Source organism: Podarcis liolepis (genome assembly GCF_965112155.1).
Source record: "Podarcis liolepis genome assembly, chromosome: 11".
Classification (NCBI taxonomy): domain Eukaryota; kingdom Metazoa; phylum Chordata; class Lepidosauria; order Squamata; family Lacertidae; genus Podarcis; species Podarcis liolepis.
Window position 1 is genome coordinate 52,409,127 of NC_139565.1, and position 20,555 is coordinate 52,429,681.

At 42.0% G+C, this 20,555-nt stretch overlaps 1 protein-coding gene across 37 annotated transcripts in view; it reads left to right on the top strand.

Moving 5' to 3' along the window:
- Nucleotides 1–20,555, top strand: part of TCF4 (transcription factor 4) — a 339,431-nt gene that overhangs the window by 303,794 nt on the left and 15,082 nt on the right. For all 37 annotated transcript variants that reach the window (XR_014517238.1, XR_014517239.1, XR_014517240.1 and 34 more), the window contains one exon: nucleotides 20,034–20,169. Coding sequence is in view for 33 of the 37 variants with exons in the window: in XM_083465957.1 (XP_083322083.1) it covers nucleotides 20,034–20,169 (136 nt within the window). In the remaining 4 variants the exon portion in view is untranslated. The remainder of the gene's footprint in view (nucleotides 1–20,033; nucleotides 20,170–20,555) is intronic.

Consider the following 20,555-nt stretch of genomic DNA (forward strand, 5'->3'; position numbering starts at 1 on the left):
TGCTGAGAACCAGCATGTGCTATAAGCAGACATATGCTATTCAGATTCCAATGCAGCCAATGCCACTGTAAAGGTAAAGTGTCAAGGGACCCCTGACCATTAGGTCCAGTCATGGACGACTCTGGGGTTGCGGCGCTCATCTCACTTTATTGGCCGAGGGAGCCAGTGTACAGCTTCCGGGTCATGTGGCCAGCATGACTAAGCCGCTTCTGGCAAACCAGAGTAGCGCATGGAAACGCCGTTTACCTTCTCACCGCAGTGGTACCTATTTATCTACTTGCACTTTGACGTGCTTTTGAAGTGCTAGGTTGGCAGGAGCAGGGACCGAGCAACGGGAGCTCACCCCATCTCGGGGATTCGAACCGCCAACCTTCTGATTGGCAAGTCCTAGGCTCAGCGCCACCCATGTCCCACTGTGCTTTGCTTTAAAAACAAACAAACATATTGTTCCCTATTTTTTGGATCAACTGTCTCCTTTTGACTGCACCTTGGTGTGGGGGGGAATATCTCAGCTGCACATCTACATCTCTAGTCAGTGGGTTTAATACTTGGAGTCCTTTGCACCTGAAACATAAGACAATCTATTTTCTATGAGCTGGCCCTGCATGCCTGGGATAAGTGTATTTAAATCCACCAAGGGACTGATTGCATGGTCAGCAGCCTCTTCCTACATGTTATCCTTAGCTACACAGGAACTGCTCACAGAAAGACAACATCCAGGGGCTGCAGCAACTTTTAAAGGGCCCCATGCAATCTGTAGAGAGCAGAATGTGCATTTCATGTGCAAGAATCCCAAATTCTCTCTCCTCACCCCACCCACAATTCACCCAGCCCCTGGATGAAAAAATAACTTACTTGGATTTGAAATAATTTGGGGAGGGGGCATTTCCACTCTTTTTTATTATTCTTAACCATTGATTTATTTAATCTACACAAACAATTCCCGGCTACCATACACCTAGATAGATAGATAGATAGATAGATAGATAGATAGATAAGATAGATATCCCATTTTTGACTGATTGAATTTATATACTGCCCTATATCCAGGGGTTTCAGGGTGGCCCAACACACATGTTGAAAGAACAGAGGAGAAAGGGGAAATTTAAAAAGAGGGAGGGAAGGAAATCTAAATTTCTAGCTAATTACAGATTTATGCACATATTTCCTGCACCATGCCTTTATAAAAAGCACCAGTTTCATATAAAAAGTAAAGGGAGCCATGTTGGTTCTTAAGAAAAGACTCCAAAATCCACAGGTTCCCCGCTATGGGAGCCAACCAAAAGTGTCAGAAATTCAAAGTGAGCTTTCAATTTCTCCAGAATTCTGAATTAGACAAGTTGTTACACACACAGTTGGGGTCAAGGGGTTCTTGTTCAGCCTGCAGCCTCCTATCTTTGAATGGAGTCTACAAGCTGACCTCCTGGCAACTACTGCAGCATATTTTTTGTACATTTCTTCATTTTTTGTTTTCCTCACCCACCTCACACCTCTCTTTTTAGAACATCTTTCCTAGTAAAGAGTTTTGAAGAACTTGAAAGCATCCCACATTTTTCTGTCTTATTTTGTGTAGTTCTCATAAAGTTATTGCACAACTGCAGTTTTTGGAGTTTCCTCATGTTCACATCAGTCTACATAGAAATCAAGGAATTATTGCCATATTGCTGTGTATTTTCCCTCTTTCTGTAGTTTGATGTAATAGACTTTCCCCCCCATGTGCCATCAAAGCCAACATATTGAAGGCAATTAAGAGATGTGATTTCAGACCAAACCTACGTTAGGCATATGCTTCAGTACTGAATTTGAATTGGAGGACAGGACATTTATTGTTAGTTGGTGTACTTAATCTTTTCATACAGTATTTTTTACATCGAAGTGCTGAATCTTGTTTGTACTTAACTACACACTTTGCTGCAAATATCCTACATGTTAATTGTATCTCAGAACAGAATAGATAGTGGAATAGCTGTCACTCTGCTTTTCAGGCAGAAGCAGGGAGTGGTGACGGTGAAACTATTTGTCCCTCTCTCTTAATGGCTTCTTACAGTGGGGAAAAGTCATAGCTCAATAGTAGAGCACGTGATTTACATGCAAAAGGTCCCAGGTTCAATTCTTTGGCATTTCCAGGTTAAATTGGGAAAGATTCCCTGGGGAACTGCTGATGGGCAGTGAGGATACCATTCATCTACAGCTGTCACATTATGGCCTGTTATTAGGTTGCAGCCTAGCCTAAGGTGTAGAGCAACAGCAGTACTGCCACCATACAAGTATATGCTAAAATTATGAAGTTGGTCGCTATGTATGTATGTAGAGCCCAGATCTGAAAAGGTTGAAGACTATTGGTGTAGATAATACTGAGGTTGGTAGAACAGTGATCAGTCTCCAAGACCACTTCTTCTGTAACAAGCAGGCCTTCAGCTAATCTTAAAGCATGATATGAAGCAGCTTCAGATTTAGCTTCTGTGTCAGCTTCTGCTAGGACACAAAACTTTCTACCAGTTCCTTAGTTCAAATAGTGAGGAGAAATACTCTTTTAAGGTAAGGAAAGTTCCTTAGTCCATCAATTCTGATAAGAACTCTGCTCTTGTCAGACCAAATCCTTGTCTAGTCCAGCATTCTCTTTCTAGAGTGGAACTCAGGGGGAAGACCTGAGCACAACAGTACTCATCACACTTGTGTTTCTCAGCAACTGGCATCCAGAGGCATACTGCCTTATCCTCCATGAAATTTTCCAATCCCCTTTTAAAGTTTACAGCCAATATGCACTGTGTGAATAAGAACTTCCTTTTCTCTGTCCTGATCTTCATTGTGTTACCCCAGTTATAGTGTTATGAGTGAGGTAGAAAACCTCTTCCCTAGCTAATTTTTTCATATCATGCTTAAATTTTACATCGGTCATGTTTTCCCTTACTGGTGTTGCCCACCCCAAACTAAAAAACCCAAATGTTGTAACCTTTCCACATAAGGAAGTTGCCTAAGTCCCTTTATCACTTTGGTTGCCCTCTTTTGCACACTTGAAGGGTAGTTCGAATTCAATGGGGCTTACTCCCTGGTGCATGGTTATAGGAGTACTGTCTAAATCTGGTTCCTCCACTCCCTTCAGTTCAGGAATCCTTCTCCTCTTACAGATTCCCATGTCTGCATTGACTTTCATTGTGAATAATTTTTAAAGTTACTATTTTCTGTGTTATCTTTGTATTCTATTATTCAAGATAATCAGTGGCTGAATGTATAGAAGCTCAGCTCAGGCAATCATAATTACTACTTGGATGTTGACAGTCAGCAAATATAAAACTGTTTTATAAGATGAGACTAAACTGGTGGTGCCTACTTTCACAAATATCATTGAGCGGGATTCAATGAATGAATTCCATCAGCAGAACTTCATGCAGGAACTTCAGCTTCTTCAGTGGGACCCCCTGACCCCATGCTCCCCGAAATTAGATTGAGGAGGGGTCAGGAGAAACCCTAGAACAGCATGGGAACAGGAGAGGAGGGGTCATTCTGTCTGGCAAGATGAAATGCTTTTGCTGATGAAGCATTCAGAGGAGCACAATGTTGAATTCCATTCATTTTGGTGTTTGTCAAGTCAAGTTCTGGTTTATTGTTCATCCAATTGACCATTACAATGCACAGTAAAGAGTTTGCAGACTGTCAGAGACAGGCAAACAATCTCCAGCATAACTGGAATAAAACCAAGTATAATTAAAATCAGGTATAAAATTGCACTACAGTTACTGACATGAACTAAACCAGCAATCTCACATCTGTCAAAACCATCCAAATGACTGAATGGTCACTTTTACACTGAATAAGATAAATTTGTTGCGAGTAGCTGCTGCTGAGAATGTTGTGGAAAATTTAGTTACAGCAGGAAATCTGCCTTTTAGTACAAAAGCCGAAAGGTAGTTGTGCTCGCTTTGGCAGCACATATGCGAAAAGCTGAAAGGTAGTTGATAGAGTTCCCCATGTCGAAACCCAAGGAACATCCTGTGAGGTTTTTGGGTCTGGTTGAAAGATGTACAAGAAAGCAAATACTGCGGTAGAGTCTACCGTCTGGTTCATCCCATAAATACATGTTGTTTTATGAATTTCATATAGGCAAAGAGGAACTTGAGATCCATGGCAAAATCAACACAATGATTCATTATTAATGTGCTGCTTAATCACCATTTGACAATAAAAGCAAACAAATGTCTTAAGAAAGCACACCTGCTTTTTCATTGCAGAAACTAGGTACTCACCCCTGAAAAATGTACTGCTCACAGTTCATTCCCATTGAGGGGAGACTTAATTTGATAGAAAACAAAAACATCAGTTAATTAGGTCCATTAGGCAAACTACTTCAATATTATGTATTTATGAATTGTGACCTGAGTTCTACCTGAGGCCATATCTAATAGGAGCCAGAAAAATCTATGATTCCATTCTTCCATCATAGCTCTCCAAGCTTCGTGTTTTGGATCCAAATGTGTCAATTTCCTTTAAACAATTTATTTTAATCTGGCTTTCATGGTAGAAACTGCCCTGCTGATATTTTCCAGACAAGGAGCATCTGATTCAGTAAGCTCTGAAGACTATGGTTATCTTGTCATGGTTAAATTTCTGTTCCTCTATGATGAATAATAAGACACATGCAAACATCATTGTAAAAGTCTACAGCTCTGAAATAACTAACATAAAATGTCCAATGGAATGGTTTGCAATCTCTTGTGCACTTACTCCTGTACTCAGTCCCAGAGAATTTGCATGTGTTTCACTTGACATGTCTGCTGAGAGTTCTAAACGAGTGTTGCCAAAATGGGAAGCCAGCCCAGAAGATCCTACAATAGGGACCAGTTTGATCTATCACTCTGGCCAGAAGTCCATGTCCAGATTATATGCACCAAAAAGAAAGGCGGGGGAAGCATATATTGGGTTGTGAAGTAGCATCTTAGCAGTTTAGGGGCAGCACTGAAAAATGTCAGGACTAACTCTCTGCAAGGAATTATGGTGCATTAACAGAACAGCAATGGGCTACATTCAGAACTCATTATTCCAGTTCTCCCTTTAAAAACATGTGATTTGGACCAGCTGCTCTTGGCTAAATACTTACTCTTTGCCCAGGTTTAATGCTTACAAATCAGTGTTGCTGTATGTAGCCAGCCTCCTAATTCAAATCAAGATGAAAGGCAGTGGATTTATGGCAGTTATTACCACTGAGTTTTGTTTGTCATTAAAAATGCGGAGAGAAGGACCATTTAAACAAAGAAACTCTGCAGACTTTGCCTCTTAAAAGTAAACTTAAAAGCAATGGTGTTTTGAGCACTGTATTATTAAAGGCTAGAAGTAGACCATAGGAATTTATAGACAACTACATAAATGCTTGCTTGAAATAGTCTACCCACTAGACCAGGAAGCTGGAAAGATGCTTTTTCAGCATCCTCATTCCTGACTTTCCCCAATAAAAAATATCATGAACCAGGCACGATTTTGTTTCTGCATCGTAGTTGCTGCGAATTCACACACAAAAAAGGAAATTCTGGTTTGTAATTTAGATTGCCCTCTGGTGATGTATTAGGTTCCCCTGGGATACATAGGATCTTAAGATTTGGGTTTGTACGAAGTGATTCCATGCACAAACACATACCACATCGTGTTTAAACAATACTGCTTTTAATGAAGAAATCTGGCTCTATTAAAAGCCAGATCTGTGACTTGCAACTATTCCTGTATATCTGCTCTCAATCAAGAGAGAGAGGAGAGGTTCCATCTCTCTCTCTCTCTCCCCCCCCCCCCACTTCTTGGGTAGCTTTTCTTTCTCTCTCTCCTTTTTTGCTTTGCATATGTTAAACTGATGCAACATGCACCCAGGGCATCACTTCAGAGAGAGTTGTTCCATAAATATGTACTTCTCTCTTATATGCCAGATGTAGCTAAGGAAAGACTTGGGGGCGGGGGGAGGGCGGCCAGAAATGTCAGCTCGGCATATAGTTCTTGATGGAAATATCTGACCCTTGAATTTGGCTTCCTGCAATGAAAGAGCAGGTATTTGTCCTCTGGTTTGTTTGCTTTCTTTATCAAATGGTGATTATGCAGCATGTAAAGTATGAAACTCGTGTGTTGATTTTGCCGCTGATCTCAAGTTCCTGTTTGCTTATGCGAAATTTATAAAATAATAAATGAACCTCAGGCACAAAGTACAGTTAACACAGTAACACCAGTGACGGGCAGGCAATTTCTTTTGGAAACATGACCAAAAAACAGAAAAACCTCTGCCAAAGACAAGCTAGTGAAGGCTTTGCAAATGCCACTCTTTGTTTCCTCTTGCAGGAGGGGGCAGAGAACCCCAGTTTCTGGTAGTTCGTAGACAGCATTATTCACTGTCTGAAACTGTTGCTTGTGAGAAAGCATCAGGGCTGCTATTTTCTTTCTGGAAAACTGGTCTAAATTTTGAAGTAAAAACACCAAGAACAAAGGAAATAGTTTTTGAGTAGAGTCAGTCTTAAGTTAGCCTTTGACCATTTGATACATTCCACACTGAAAAGGAAGTTGAAAGGGGGGGGGGGAGAGAAATAAAAAAAAAAAAAATCAAGGAGGACACTGGTAATGTTTTCCACATTTGAATTTTAATACATGAAACAGGCTATAAAACTTTGGCCAGCTGCAGTAAATAAAGTAGCAGTGGGAGGTATGGACCGGAAACTTGTTCAGAATGTGCTGCTGGGAGCTGCTCTGCCCACTGTACACCTTCCTTTGTCAGCTTTGTACCTTTTGGGGGGTGGGGGATGTGGGGAAGGGGGTACATTTAAAGTAATCTGAGACATGGTCCAGAACGCAAGTTAGTTTCCAGAAGTCTTTTCTTATCAAATCACCAGCACACACTCCTATATGAATTCTGCTGCTCATGGGAAGAAAAACCACAACAGCTTATAATATTAATAAAAAGAAGGGCATGTGTGCAGTGCTGCTTCTCTCCTGCAGCTGCTGATTCATCTTTGGAACTCACCTTTTCCACGAAGCTTTTGCCTTAGCCTCTTAAATCCTCCCCTTCGGCCGTAGTAATCAAGGTTACCATTTGCAATCTTTGCATTTCCTTACATTCGTCCCTTGCTCTTCCATTTCTCTCTTGCCTGTGTTGTCGCTCCCACAGTCCAAATTTAGATTTCTGAGCTCTCTGGATTAGAGACCTGCCTTCCTCCTTTTCTGTTTATGAATTTCTAAAAGCAGTCCCATGTACATTGATGGCAGTGCATTCATAGAATTGTGGAGGACCACGAAAGGTCATCTGGTCCAAGACCCTGCAATGCGGGAACCATAGGTAAAGAACTCCTGGCAGGTGGCCAACCAGTATCTATTTAAAAATCTCAAGTGAAAACTTCCATTCATCAGAATAAATGATAGCTTGTACTACAGCCATAAGCTAGACATGTATAGATATTCCTTTAACCTTGGTAGTGGAGTCAGGCGTGGGATTCCAAAGAGATCATTAGATGGTGGATTTTTACTGTTTCAACAAACTTTAACTAACTTAAGGCCATTCAAAAAGACTACAGGAGTTACAGGCCAAAGACTCATTCATATAAGTTGGTCTGTTTTCCCTCCTGAAAGAAAGCAGCCCACTAGTCCCCAAAAGCACGACTCTTTTAGCTTCTTAATTTTGGCCTATAGCAGCTGGGCTTCCAGGACAGGATTCTGTCTTCTCCAGTGTGCAACATAAAATGGGATAGCCAGATTTTCTCATCTCCACTTCTGTGCAGGAGCAACAAACCATCATCCCTGGCTCAGATTATGTCTGAACTAGGCATTGTGTCCCCCCACCCCACTCCAAACAAACCACCACTTCTAGCCGTGGTGCTCTTTGGTCGTAATGCAAAGCCAGAGATGATGCTGTTTCTCCAGGGTGCAAGCAGAGAGGAGCATAGGTCACGAGATCAGTGTGTATACAGTGAACCATTAACTAGGGCTTACTGTGTTGTGCAAAGGAGGCCAATATGAAAACCTGCCTATGACCCTGGAGACCACTGCCAACCAACATAGACAGTACTGGACTACATAAATGATTTGAACCAGGTATGTCTGGAGACCACTGCCAACCACAGTAGACAGTACTGGACTAAACATGATTTGAACCATATATGTCAAGATTCTTAAAATGCTATCTTGCCCTCTGCTGGGCAAGTTCTCTCTCCAGTGGGAATCAGAACAGTTCCCTGTCATCAGATAGAAGAGGTGAGGACTTTTGAAAGAGACTATCACAGGAATTGAGATAAGGTGTTCTGAGAGACTTCAGTCATTGAAATAATTTAGGTGCACCCAGCTTGTCCAGGCCGTTGCTTTGTAGTCCATGTAACATAAAAACTGACCTACATGCAACATGGATGTTTGTCTGTGATTGCACAGGATACGCTGTGAAAATATGGCTTCAAATACACCCAAATATAAAATTGGCTGGCCCAGAAAAATACACCATATATTGGGGGGAAATCAACTAAAAAAAGAGAAGATTGTGGTTAGCAAGCTGATAACGCCTTTTTTGACATTATCGGCATTATTGTTCTTACTTCGGACAGCTCCTGCCGCTGTACGAATATTGGACGATTTTGTTTAGAGATGTTTAAAGAGAGTTTGGCAAAGTGGCATTTGTATGATAACACTAGCAGTAGAATTGTGAGGTATATGTTTTTCATGCCTGTGCAACAAATGTTGAGTTGCAGAAGCAGAGAGCTGGTTTGCACATAACACTGAGCCAAACCATGGCTTCATGCTATAACACACAAATCTGAGGGCTTCCCAGGGATGAGATTGCAGCCACCACACTCCTTCCCCAGTCCTCGTGCTGTGAACTAAGTCACATAACACTAAACGAGTCTCGGGATTAGCACAAATGGATCACAGCTGCTTTGTTTCTCCTGTGAGCCTGATCCTTCCACGGTTTGGCTTAGCATGTTGTCCGAACTCAGATTCTTTGTTGGCCTCCTCTGGACAAACCACAAGCTGTAAGCCCTAGAACTAGTCCTGGCAACTACTCATGGCTTGGAGCATGACAAACCACAAGCCCAGGTTCAGACAACACACTAAGCCAAACCATGGCTTTCCTGATGGTAGCACAGCAGCAGCAGGACCAGAGGAGGAACCTGTACATTTGCAGTAAGCCATAGTTTTATGTGCAAAACAGCTTATTATGTTGATTGAAAATTCTGCGAGTGGAGTTCCAAGATTGCGCTTGCATCTTCTCCCCGCATCCTTAAAAATCTGTGCTGGTGGGCTGTGGAACTTTCGTAAACAGCATAGGAGGCGCTGCAAGGGAGAAGGGAAAACCAGCAAAAAGGGGGGGGATCCCTTACCACTAGCTTTCCATTCCACTGCATTCAAGCCCCTTCCACAAACAAAAGGGTGCATTTCATTCATGAAAAGGCGCATTTGGATCCAGCCCGCTATGTTTGGGGGATACTGCTGTCAATTTGCCTGTTTGCTTCACATGATCGCACACAGGAAGACCACATGCTTGTCCGTGTGTTTTTAAACATCCAAATTAGATTAACTCATGGAATTTACCGCCCTTAGGAAATAAAGTAGCAGTTGTTTTATGGCATTTGTATCAAAAGAGGGGAACAACTTAAAATCATCTTAAAGGCTGTGCCTTGTTTACTAAGTAAAAGGAATACATTGCTTAACTCTTGTCACATTTAGCATTATCACAATAATGCAAAAAGGTATTGTGACATTGCTTTTTTTTAATTGAAAAAAAGGTTTTCTTTCACAAACAATAAAACATCTTGTTGAATCATTTAAAAAGGGGCTGCAGCCAATCATTTTACATAATGTTTGAGGCCTATCTAATTTTGTAAGCATTACAAATTCTGTATAATTATATCACACACTTAAAATCATTTTTGCACTATAGTGTTGATGTTTAGTATAACAGTGATAGCAGGGGATCCAGACATTATATAAAATGACACTTAAAAAAACCCAAAAACCTAATACAATGGCTTCATTCATTTGAAACTAACTAATTAGGTGTATTGTTAAAACAGTAGTATTTGGTTTCCACGTTTTAATTTAGCATTAGCCTGTGTTCCCTGCTTTTCCACACATGGATGGCTCCATTGTGCAGCTGGGTGTGTGAAAGTTATTGGAGAATAGGAAGTCTCTGGGTAACATTTCTCCAGCGCTGCCCTGATTTCTATTTCCCCTGTAGCGTAGATGAGAAACAGCTGTCTTTTGTTTAAAAAGCTGTTTTGTAAAACGTCTGAATCTTGAGGTGTAGAGTTGAGGTCACCATTCAACAGGTGCTTAGAAGCAAGTGGGGAAGAAAGAGGGAGAGACTGGGCTAGCTGCATGTGTCTCTTGAAAGATATTCTTCTCTTCCTTAAGAATAAGGCATCCAGCCTACCCCATTTCACTGTTTATTTTGACTCTGTGGGTTGCGCTGGCAGGGCCATTACGTACAGCTAAACGCTAATATTCCTAATCCCGTAGCTTTTGGATCTTGAGCGTCTCCAAATTCAGCCAGTATGTAAAATGAATAATCATCTCCGTAGGAAGGAAATCATTGCTGACTTTATTTCATTGGCAGCGGAGATCGCTGCTCCCCACGCTTTGCTCGATTCACATTTTAAAGCACTGCGGTCTCCTTTCCACCTTGTGGGTTAAACAAAGAATGCCAAATCAGCCAATTTAGGTGCTTAGAGAGAGGAGTAAGTGTGTGACTGCGGCGGGAGAAAGAGGCAGCAGTCCCCATAAGATAGCCTCCCAAAGGGCAAGAAATGTCCTCAGATGTATTAAAACGCTGCAAAAGTGCATGTGTTAGCGGTCTATAGGCACAAAGGAACTGCATCCCCTCCTGTGGATTATTAACATCTGTTTGTCCAGTAGGGGATGGAGCTTAGCATTGTTGTTTTTGCATCTCTAGAAGAAAATTAGTTTGAGAAGTTGGCTCTTCCCATTGAGTGGACATGTGAAGCCAAATAAAACTTCCTTTTGTGCGGAGCTCATGGGCCCGAGTTGAGCAATGTCGCAATTCTTTCAATAATAATGATAATAATACTAGATTATCCAACCCCGCCACCCCTGTTTTTTTAAAAAAGAACAGAACAGGAAGAGCATAGAAAAATGTGTGGAGTGCTGCCATATTGTCTTCTCTTACAGTATGCAGAAACATGAAAATAACTCCCCCTCCCCTTGTTTATAGCTGGTTGCTCCCTCTACTTAAGACGTGGCACTGTACCTCTCTCTCTTTCGCTCTCGCTCTCTCTTGAAAGCCAAACTTCTGCTTTGCCACTTTTGGTTACGTTTAAATGGATTTTGCACATGACGACCACTTGCAGAATGCCTTTTTCATAAGCTGTTTGGAAAGCTGCTTATTACTCTGTGGTACTTTTCTGTATTTAAAAAGAAAACTGTTAAACTTTGCTATTTTTTCTTGATTTAATGCTGCTCATACTGATTCTCTCCCTCTCCCCCCCCCCCGGGGTTACTATGAAATCCTTTCTTTTGCTTTTGATCTTATTTATAGCTAAGCCACCAGTCATATGGAAACTATTATTGTATAGCATGGAGATGAAAGACTTTGAGCACAGTTAAATAAGAGTGAATAATTCGGACCAATAACATGCACACACAGTGTGAGAACCCGATTCTGTTGGAAGTGTCCTTCGTCATTCCCTTTTTCCTTAGCCATGGAAGTTTATAAGAGCTGTGCACAAACCTGCTTTCCATCCAGCTTATACATTTTGACAGTGTTGGGCTCATGTTAACACACATCACCTTGTGGACTGCTTGCCATCATCTTTCCTTGCCTTTTTCGTTAACACTTCTAATTGGATTCTTTTTTAAAATGGTCATCATTTAAAACGTATTAAATAGGGTGTGCATAAGGACCTGCCATTGTTTTATTTGGTTGGCTGTATTCTTCCAAACGTGCATTAGTCAGTAACGGCTTTGGCAACACAGCTTTATTTGCTTGACAAGCTCTATCTTCATGGATTGCAGGTGCCCAGTTTTTCTTACGAAAAGGAGGCTGACCAGGATTGGTTTTCCAAAGTGTCTCACTTCAGTCATAGCATACAGTATAGAGGACGCTCCTTTATACTGTCAGACCACTGATCTATCTGGCTCAGTAATGCGTCCCCTGATTGGTAGTGGCTGCCCAATAGTTCAGGCAAAAAAATCTTTTCCAGTCCTGCGACAATCAGTCTTTTAACTGTTTCACACATTTTCACTATTAACCTAGACCAAAACATATTTAAAAACTTAGTGAAGTAATGCATTTTCTGAGGACCAACTAGCGGAGCAGTTTTTCAATTTTTAAGCAAGTTGCTTGGGTGGGGAGAGGGGACTAGATCAGCCCAGTTGCCCATCTAGTTTAGCATCCTGTTCTCACAGTAGCCATTCGGATCCCTATAGGGAGCCAAACTGCACTCAGTTCACTTGTGATTCCTAGCAAATGTCATTCAGAGGCGCACTGCCTCTGACAGTGGAGGTAGAGCATAGCCGTCATAGCTAGTGGCCGTTGACAGCCCTTTATTTCATTTATAATTATGATGCCCACCTTGAACACACCAAGGCTATGCTATACATCAAAACAATATTGGCAATCTGTTCACATGGTTATGAATGTACGAGACCCACTCTGAATTCTAGATTACTAAAAAGTGTAACAGAATTTTGATTCAGGTCAAGGTGTTGTGTGGCATTCAGTAGTGGGAGATTTGGTTATCCATTGATCTGATGAGATTTAGGCTGCAATTTACCTGGGTGTAGGGATGTGGGAGAAATTAATTTCAGTTTGAATTTTATAGGCAATCCTACTTAATTCTCACTTCCTGAACCAAAACACACCAATCTTTCAAAATTCGCAGTTCTCTGAATTTTGCAGTGAAGTTCTCCAGCCAAGTAATGTGTACAGAAATGCATAAGCTAGGGCAGCGGCTGATGAAATGTACATGCTAGTGAAAATAACATACAAAATACCACTGTTTTAGGGGGAATTGGTTTGCAAAAACGTGTGTATTAGGAGAAATTCGTGAATTTTCATGAGGACATTGTAGTTGTTGAAAACAACAGCCACAAACTGATGTGGAAATGTGGAGGACTGAATTAAAATTGGTAAATATATGAGCCATTGAGAGAAACCGAAATTTACAGATATTCTTATCCTTACCTGGGAGTAAACCAGCACTTGCTTCTGGTTAGGATTGCAGTGTTAAGACAGTTTAAAAAACAAACAAAAGCAAAGGTGCAATGTGCACCCCCCCTCTTTTTTTTGCCTCATGTTTGTCGTTGAGAATTCCAAAGCTGTGAAGATACACCAATTTCTCCCATTTGCTTTCTTTTGAGAACTGGTTTCAATTTTCTTTAAAGTAATTATACCTCAAAAGTAAGAAAACTTTTGAAGTTCTGCCCCTCAGTATGAAAAGAGTTAACTGTAAGCAGCAGCAGGGTATACTTCTCATAACTTCATAAGAAACCTTCCTCCATTGTTTTAATTTTTTGCAGCTTTTATCTGCTGCCCACAATTCAAAAACTTCAGAGTGCCCATCTGTGTGCAATAAAAGTTAACATTTGGATGAGTGTTTCTTACCACTTTTAAAGATGCGCTTTTAGGGCTAAATGGTGTGTGTTTTTCCACGTTAGAGCAAATACATTTTGCCTTCCTTTGATATGACAGATACTGGCAGGGTAATTGAAACTGGAATTTAACACTCTGAGCCTGTCAGGTATAATTGATATTTCACGGGGAGATTACGATTCAAAGACACCAAAACAGTTTTCTGTGTCGATGGGTGTCTGATTACAGTGAGAATACATCAACTTTTCTTTCCGTGTTTACTGGGTGGGGGGTGGGAGGGGATGATCTCATCTATCAAATATGTATACTTAACAGTTTAATGTGAATGAGGTTTTTATGCCTGCTTGTACAGATGTAGCCGTGTACAGAGCCATGTGTACTCTAGGCAAGTAGAAAATCCACATTCAGGGAGGTAGCCAGTGGGTGTGCCAAGAAACCACAATCTAGAGAAAGTTTTCCTGCCCAAATTGAAATCTTGCTGCTCGGATCCCAATGATGGCAATAGAAGTTAAGCGTGCATATGTTTCTCTTGATTCCACAGCAATTCTGCCGTCAGATTAAATTATTCGCACCTTGTCAATTTTAGTTTATTTTGCTCTGGATCTAGCATTCAGGTTACCATAAAGCAAGGAAATGTTTTGGAGATTGTGGAAGAAAAGAGGGCAGGTTGAGGCTGCAGGGCTGTTAGATTCTTGCCTGGGGTAGTTCCATTAAATATACCAAGCCTCTGGGCAAAGTTCCAGTTGTTTTACCTTGCACTCCAATCCTGCACCTGCCCTTTCACTCATCGCCTCGTCCTCTAGCCCGCTGTCCATAGCAGTTGCAGGCCAGGCAATAGAACTGGTGGAGAATCTGGGTAGGAAGCACAGTGGCTGCTGCCTCACACCCAGAGCTTTCAGGGATGGGGAGTCAGTGGTTCTCCAGATGTTGCTGTGCTCCAGCTCCCATCAGCCTCCGTCAGAATGGCCAATCCAATGGTCAGGGATGATTAGGTGAGTTGTAGGCCAGCAACATCTGGAGGCCAACAGGTTCCCCATTCCTTGTTTAAAGGGAGAGGCATTGTTTCCTGTTGAGGGCATGGCAACCTAGATGGAGGCCAGAAATAAGGAACCATTAGAGAGCATCAAAGTGTGCTGCTCCTTCATCACTAGAACTCTCCATATGTGTACAATGTCATTAAAAAGCTGACAATGAGAAAACAACAAGAACAGAATTTGGTTCATTCCTTTGGTTCATTGGTAGGTTACTGAAACTGAACCTATTTATAATGCAGGGTTTTGCTCCAAAGATCAGGCCAGCGAACACAAAGAATATACAAAACAGTTGTTCTATGAACCTTACTGGGAAGACTTCAGTGTCATCCTATGAATGTGCACTTAAAATTAAGAAACACAGCCAACTGGTACTGTTGAGAAAATCAGTGACGTTTTTAGCAAGCACTTGAACAACATTACTGTTGACCCTTGCATTAATTCAGAAGGGAACTGATTCCATAGTTTTGATTCTAGCTTGGACATTGCAAATAAGTCAGAAGGATGTCTTAGGATACTTCTGATCCCTGCAAGGACATGTTTACCTGAGAATGAGGTAGAAGAAAGAGGAAGAACCATAGAATAATAACCAGAGAAGTGCTCAGTCATAGAGCAGACACTTGACATGCAGGAAGTCCCAGCATCATCATCAGCAAAATGTTATTGGGTAGGAGGGCCTGGAAAGCTGCTGCCAGTCTGAGTAGCTAATTCTAGTCTGGATGGACCACTGGTCTGATGTTGCATAAAGCAGCTTGCTATATTTGCACATAGACGAAGAAGGGTTACGAAACCAGAGTGGGATTGAATGAATCCTTTTACACCAGCTGGCCTTGCCATAATTCTCTTGCCATCACTGGAATTTCACCAGGAATAAATTGGGCTCTTAACGTCTGGAAGCCCTCAAGGTCTGCTACAAGCAGCTTGACAATGCCCAGGCCGACCTTCTGGACCGCACTCAAATTGCATAGAAACAGAGCAATCAGTGCTTCACAGAATATTCACATTTGTGCTTTGAACCAGTAGCTGAATAAGGTCTTCCTCTCTCATTCTGTGGCTTCTTGGCTACATATTCTCACCACGTGGTTCAGGGGAGGGAAATGCCACTTGAAAATGTCTCAGTGAGTCTCCTATCTTTCTCCATTGTTGTACTAAATAATACTTTCCCCTTTCTACCTCATTTGTTCATAATAAGGACAGGACAAATGATTGAGGTTGCGTGTGTGTGTACATGCTGAGGATGAGGAATGTTTGACTTTTTAAAAAAATTGCTTTTCAGTTCATTGTCTCTCTTTTCTATCCTGTGCCACACAGAGAGAAATTTGATTTTTGCTCCTGTTCAAAGCATTGTTTGGGGTGGCACTGCATTCCAGCTGCAATAGACAGTAATCAACAGACAGCTTTCTCAACCCGAATATTCAAAAGCCACTGCCCCGTGCTCTTACTCTCTCTTTCTTTCTCTCTCACACACATTTGTCCTTTTGAACATTATTTGGCTAAGGGTTCAATAGTCTTATGATTCAGTAGAAGTCAGACATACCAAATTCTGGCCAGAGCAAATGCTTACCTGTGCTCAGTATTCATCCATGGTCTTGGACATCAGTGGAGCATGGATTTGTCCCAATACTGCATGTCTTAAAATGTGCTTATTCATTTTAGCCTAACATTATACAGCTGTTTCTTCATACAAACCTGCCAGTTCTCCATGCTGCTTCTTGCCACAATCAATTTGGTAGCTCTTAAAGTGCAAGAGGGTCTCCCTTTCTCATTTACTCAGAAGCTGCAGTCCATTTGTCTGTGTGTTTTTAAAAAATATATGGAAAAAACCCTGAACTTTTCTTTGGTGGAAATCCAGTGTAAATTGTTCTTGCATATGACAGCTAGAAATCATAGCATCATAGAACTGTAGAGTTCTATAATGTCCAGAAGTGACATTCTTAGTTGCTTATTCCCAAATTTTGGACATGGGTTAGTAGGGATTTTTTAATTTGGTGGAGATCTTTCAAAATATATTAACCTCTTTACACTGGCCAGGAAAGATCTGCTCCATTGTCATGGTAATACGTGTGCCTTCTCCCTCTCTCTCTCTCTCTCTCTCTCATTACATGATAGATCCAGATGAAATCATTATAACTCTTACATTAACTCCACCCAAGAATGAAAACAGATAATTGCCTTCAGTGCCTGAACTGCATTTGTCCACGAAAAAAACAGTAGTTGGCTACAGTTGTTATTTCTCATACAATCCCAAGGCAATAGGACTCGGTTAAATCTTTGAGATTTGTTAAAAATCCTTCACTTTGCCGTTTATTTCAGAGCCTCTTTAAAACCCTAGTCAGCAATCAATATTTCTGAAGGGCCAGTCTAAGGAATTAAGAGAGTTGTTATTCCTTCAGTCCCCATTCCCTAAAGAGGTGTGCTAGCAAGTTCTGTTGTGTCAGAGACATTTCCTCTAGGTTGGCAACTAAGGGGCCAGGCAACACTCTCTAAGGGCAGGATTTGGCCCAGCAGCTTCTGCTTCTTCATTGCCATCTTGTAACAATTGTAGAATCTCAACTTTGGACTCCATTCTAGACTGTACAGTGCCTTCTTGCCTTTTTATACTTGTCTTTCAACATTCTAGAATTTTCTTCTTGGATCCATTTGGGGATTATTGCATATAACTCCTGTTTGTGGAAGTCCTCCAGATAAGAGGGCCATTACCTTGAAATTAATAATTTTAAAATGCAATCAATGGAGAATTGTCATTTATAGTCATTGTGGATTAGCAACGTTATGCCTAGTATACCATGCCTTTTCTTTTTCTTCTTCTTGGCCTTGGCAGAATTCTTTTTAATCTGTCTTTCAGTCTTCCTGGTAACAATTAGGCTATATTGTCTCGTAGGCCTGATTAGAAACATTCCTTGTTCTTAACCTCTGCAAATTCTGATCAGTGAATGATACCATTAGGGAATCAAAATGCCATATTCTGTGGACCCACAGGGTTCCGATACAGTAAGATGAAACCATTCCTGACTGAATAGGAATGTCTGGAATAAAAGCAATTGCATTTCAAGGTGTAAACCATTCTAAGTATGCTGTGGATTTCAAAGGTATCATAATAAATTTAAGACTATTTCCTTCTTACTTAATTTCTACATGTCATAGCTTCTTTTTGTGCTGTTACCACCTTTTGAGATTCCTGATCTTGCAAGGCGACCTGTTCAGTCGTTCTCCAGCCTCACATGCTTATCATCATTTGAGGGGTGAACCCTATGACCTTACCCACTCCCACATGTTGGGGGCTGGACGTCGCAACAGAGAGCCTGCTACAGCCAATTAACCTCCCCACTTGGTTTAGTACCCTCATCAGGCCAGGAGCCTTCCCCATTGCAGATGTGCAGCCCCAAACACATGGAGGGGGGCTGCCAGAGTGGGGATGTATGGAAGGGGAGGGGACAGTGGACTCACCCCTGCTCTCCCCATCGCACAATGGTAATTGCATGGAGGAAGAACAGCTGCACAGGAATATGTAATCTTCATTATCTCATCTTCACGGTGCTATGGGCTTTCCTTCAAGGGATTCCGTGGCCCGTGGCCCTGTTCCTCTGGCCCAAGGCCCTCCCACAGTGGTGCACCCAGTGGCCGCCATGTCCCCAGGAACAGCAGATTTCAAATGTATCAGGTGGACAAGCAGCAGTTGCATTCCTGCTACCCATGGAGGGATTTTTTTAAAACCCCTTTTGTCTTCTTTCTCTACATGCTACTCCCAGACCTTTCCCCCTATTCCCCCAATCCCTTAGATAGACTTAAGGTTACCGGCTCTGCCTCCACAATCAGAGGCAGTAATGCTTTCTGAATACTAGTTGCTGGAAACCACTGGAGGGGAGAAGAGCACTCTTGTGCTTAGGTCAGGCTTCCTCAAACTCGGCACTCCAGATGTTTTTGGCCTACAACTCCCATGATCCCTAGCTAGCAGGACCAGTGGTCAGGGATGATGGGAATTGTGGTCTCAAAACATCTGGAGGGCTGAGTTTGAGGAAGCCTGGCTTAGGTCCTGCTTGCGGGCTTTGCATGTGAGTCTGGTTGGCCACGGTGTGAGCAGAATGCTGGACTAGATGGGCAATGGGCCTGATCCACCAGGCTCTTCTTATGTTATTTCCATCTATGTTCCTTTCCCCTTGCTCCCTCTTCCCCCTGGAATGTCCCTCCACCTGACATTTGACATCAAGCAACTTCTTAGCAGGCATCTCTTCACCCTAGCTTTTCTAGCAGGCCCTGCTTTTCTGTTTTCCCTTCATTCCCTTTCCTCCCTAATAGGTCTATTAGGGAGATCCTTGTCTTGTTCTCTTATATTTGTACAGGACCTTAATAGTTTCAGGTACATTGTTGTAGTCAGTAAGAGTAGCAGCAGAAGTGGTACATAAATAAGACTTCCAGTCAATCTGATTAGGCAACCATTTTGTATGTTTCCTTGCACACTTAGAATAGCAAGGCTGTGTTGTGTCCTTGTGTATCTTTTTCTTTACTTAAACTCAAAACAGATTTAACCCACAGGTGCACTGAACAACAGTGCAGCATGCGGAAATTTTGTCTCCCTTATTCTGGCTCCATCCATTAATGCCAATAGTGCCATTATGCTGACACCATCATGCCTACAATGATGGCATTACTGGTGTGGTTAATAAAACCTTTATTGATATATTATCCAGAGTCATTGCGTTGGCAAAGAAAACTGCCCCTTTTGGAGCTGAAATTCTGTGGTTAATGACATAACAGTGAAGATTAATTTAGAGTGGGGCCTGGGCTTCTAGTTTTTGGAAAGCCAGGTGTTTTATACATATATAGATAGATATATGTGTTTGCTCCAAACTGGTGGGGGTGGGGGGAAATGTCGGATAACTTCAGTGGCTCCCACTGTCAGAGGCTTAGCTGGCATTATGAAAGTGGGGAGGGGGGAGGAAAGGGAGGGGGGAATGGCAGGCCCAAGAATCTTATCCCCCTAAAACGAAAGTCTGATGCCAAATTGAAATTCCTGCAGGATTTCTGATAGCAATGAGGGAATTGAGAAGCCCACAATTAAGCATATGGGCATTAAGATAATTGTCAGATCTGTTGGCGGACATGATAGAAGACAGATGGGTACGAATCAGTGCTCTCCGCTGCAGCACCCTGGGAGAGGCAATTTGACGTTTTACCTGCCTGAGCTCCTCTGCCGTATTTGTCACTAAATGTGCTGCACAGCATCTTACTGAGCGTTAAGTGTTTTTGCATATACATACAGAGTATGTACCTATAGCAGTACCCAGGCGCCCTCTAGTGAAACGCTATGGGGAACCTTGGCATTATTCTTAAATGCCCACGTCTCTTTCCAGCCTCTCCCCTTACAGTCTCTAGGAGCTGCTGCTTCTCTCCTTCGTTTCACCCAAACAGGTTCCTATTAACGCCTCCCCGCTGCTCTTCTGTTGCAGGTTGGGGCTCATCGTGAGGATGCTGTTGGCCTCCGCGGCAGCCATCCGCTCGTGCCAAATCAGGTCCCAGTCCCACAGCTGCCAGTACAGTCTGCTACATCTCCCGACTTAAACCAGCCTCAAGATCCATACAGAGGTGAGTAAGGGAGCGCCAGACTCTGAGTGATGCATTTTTGTCCCATAACTGAATCCTGCTCCATTATGTCAGCAGACCTGTGAGCAGTCCTGCAATGTGGTTTTCCACAGTATTTTTAGACCTTGATGTTGCACTGTCATTGCCACTGGATGAACAATGTCCTTTAAAGTTGATGCAGCAATTTGTTGGACTTCGTCATTAGTTCAAACATACAAGTCCAACGATAGCAACATAATACTCGCTAGATGCAACAGCTAACTAGATTATTTCATGGATAGGAGATGCTTGTTCATTTGTTTCGGTGTAATTGTACCAGGGCTGAAGTTGCTTTTCTTTTTTCCCCTATTAATAGTTGTATTTGGCTGTCAAATTTTAAAATCTGGTTT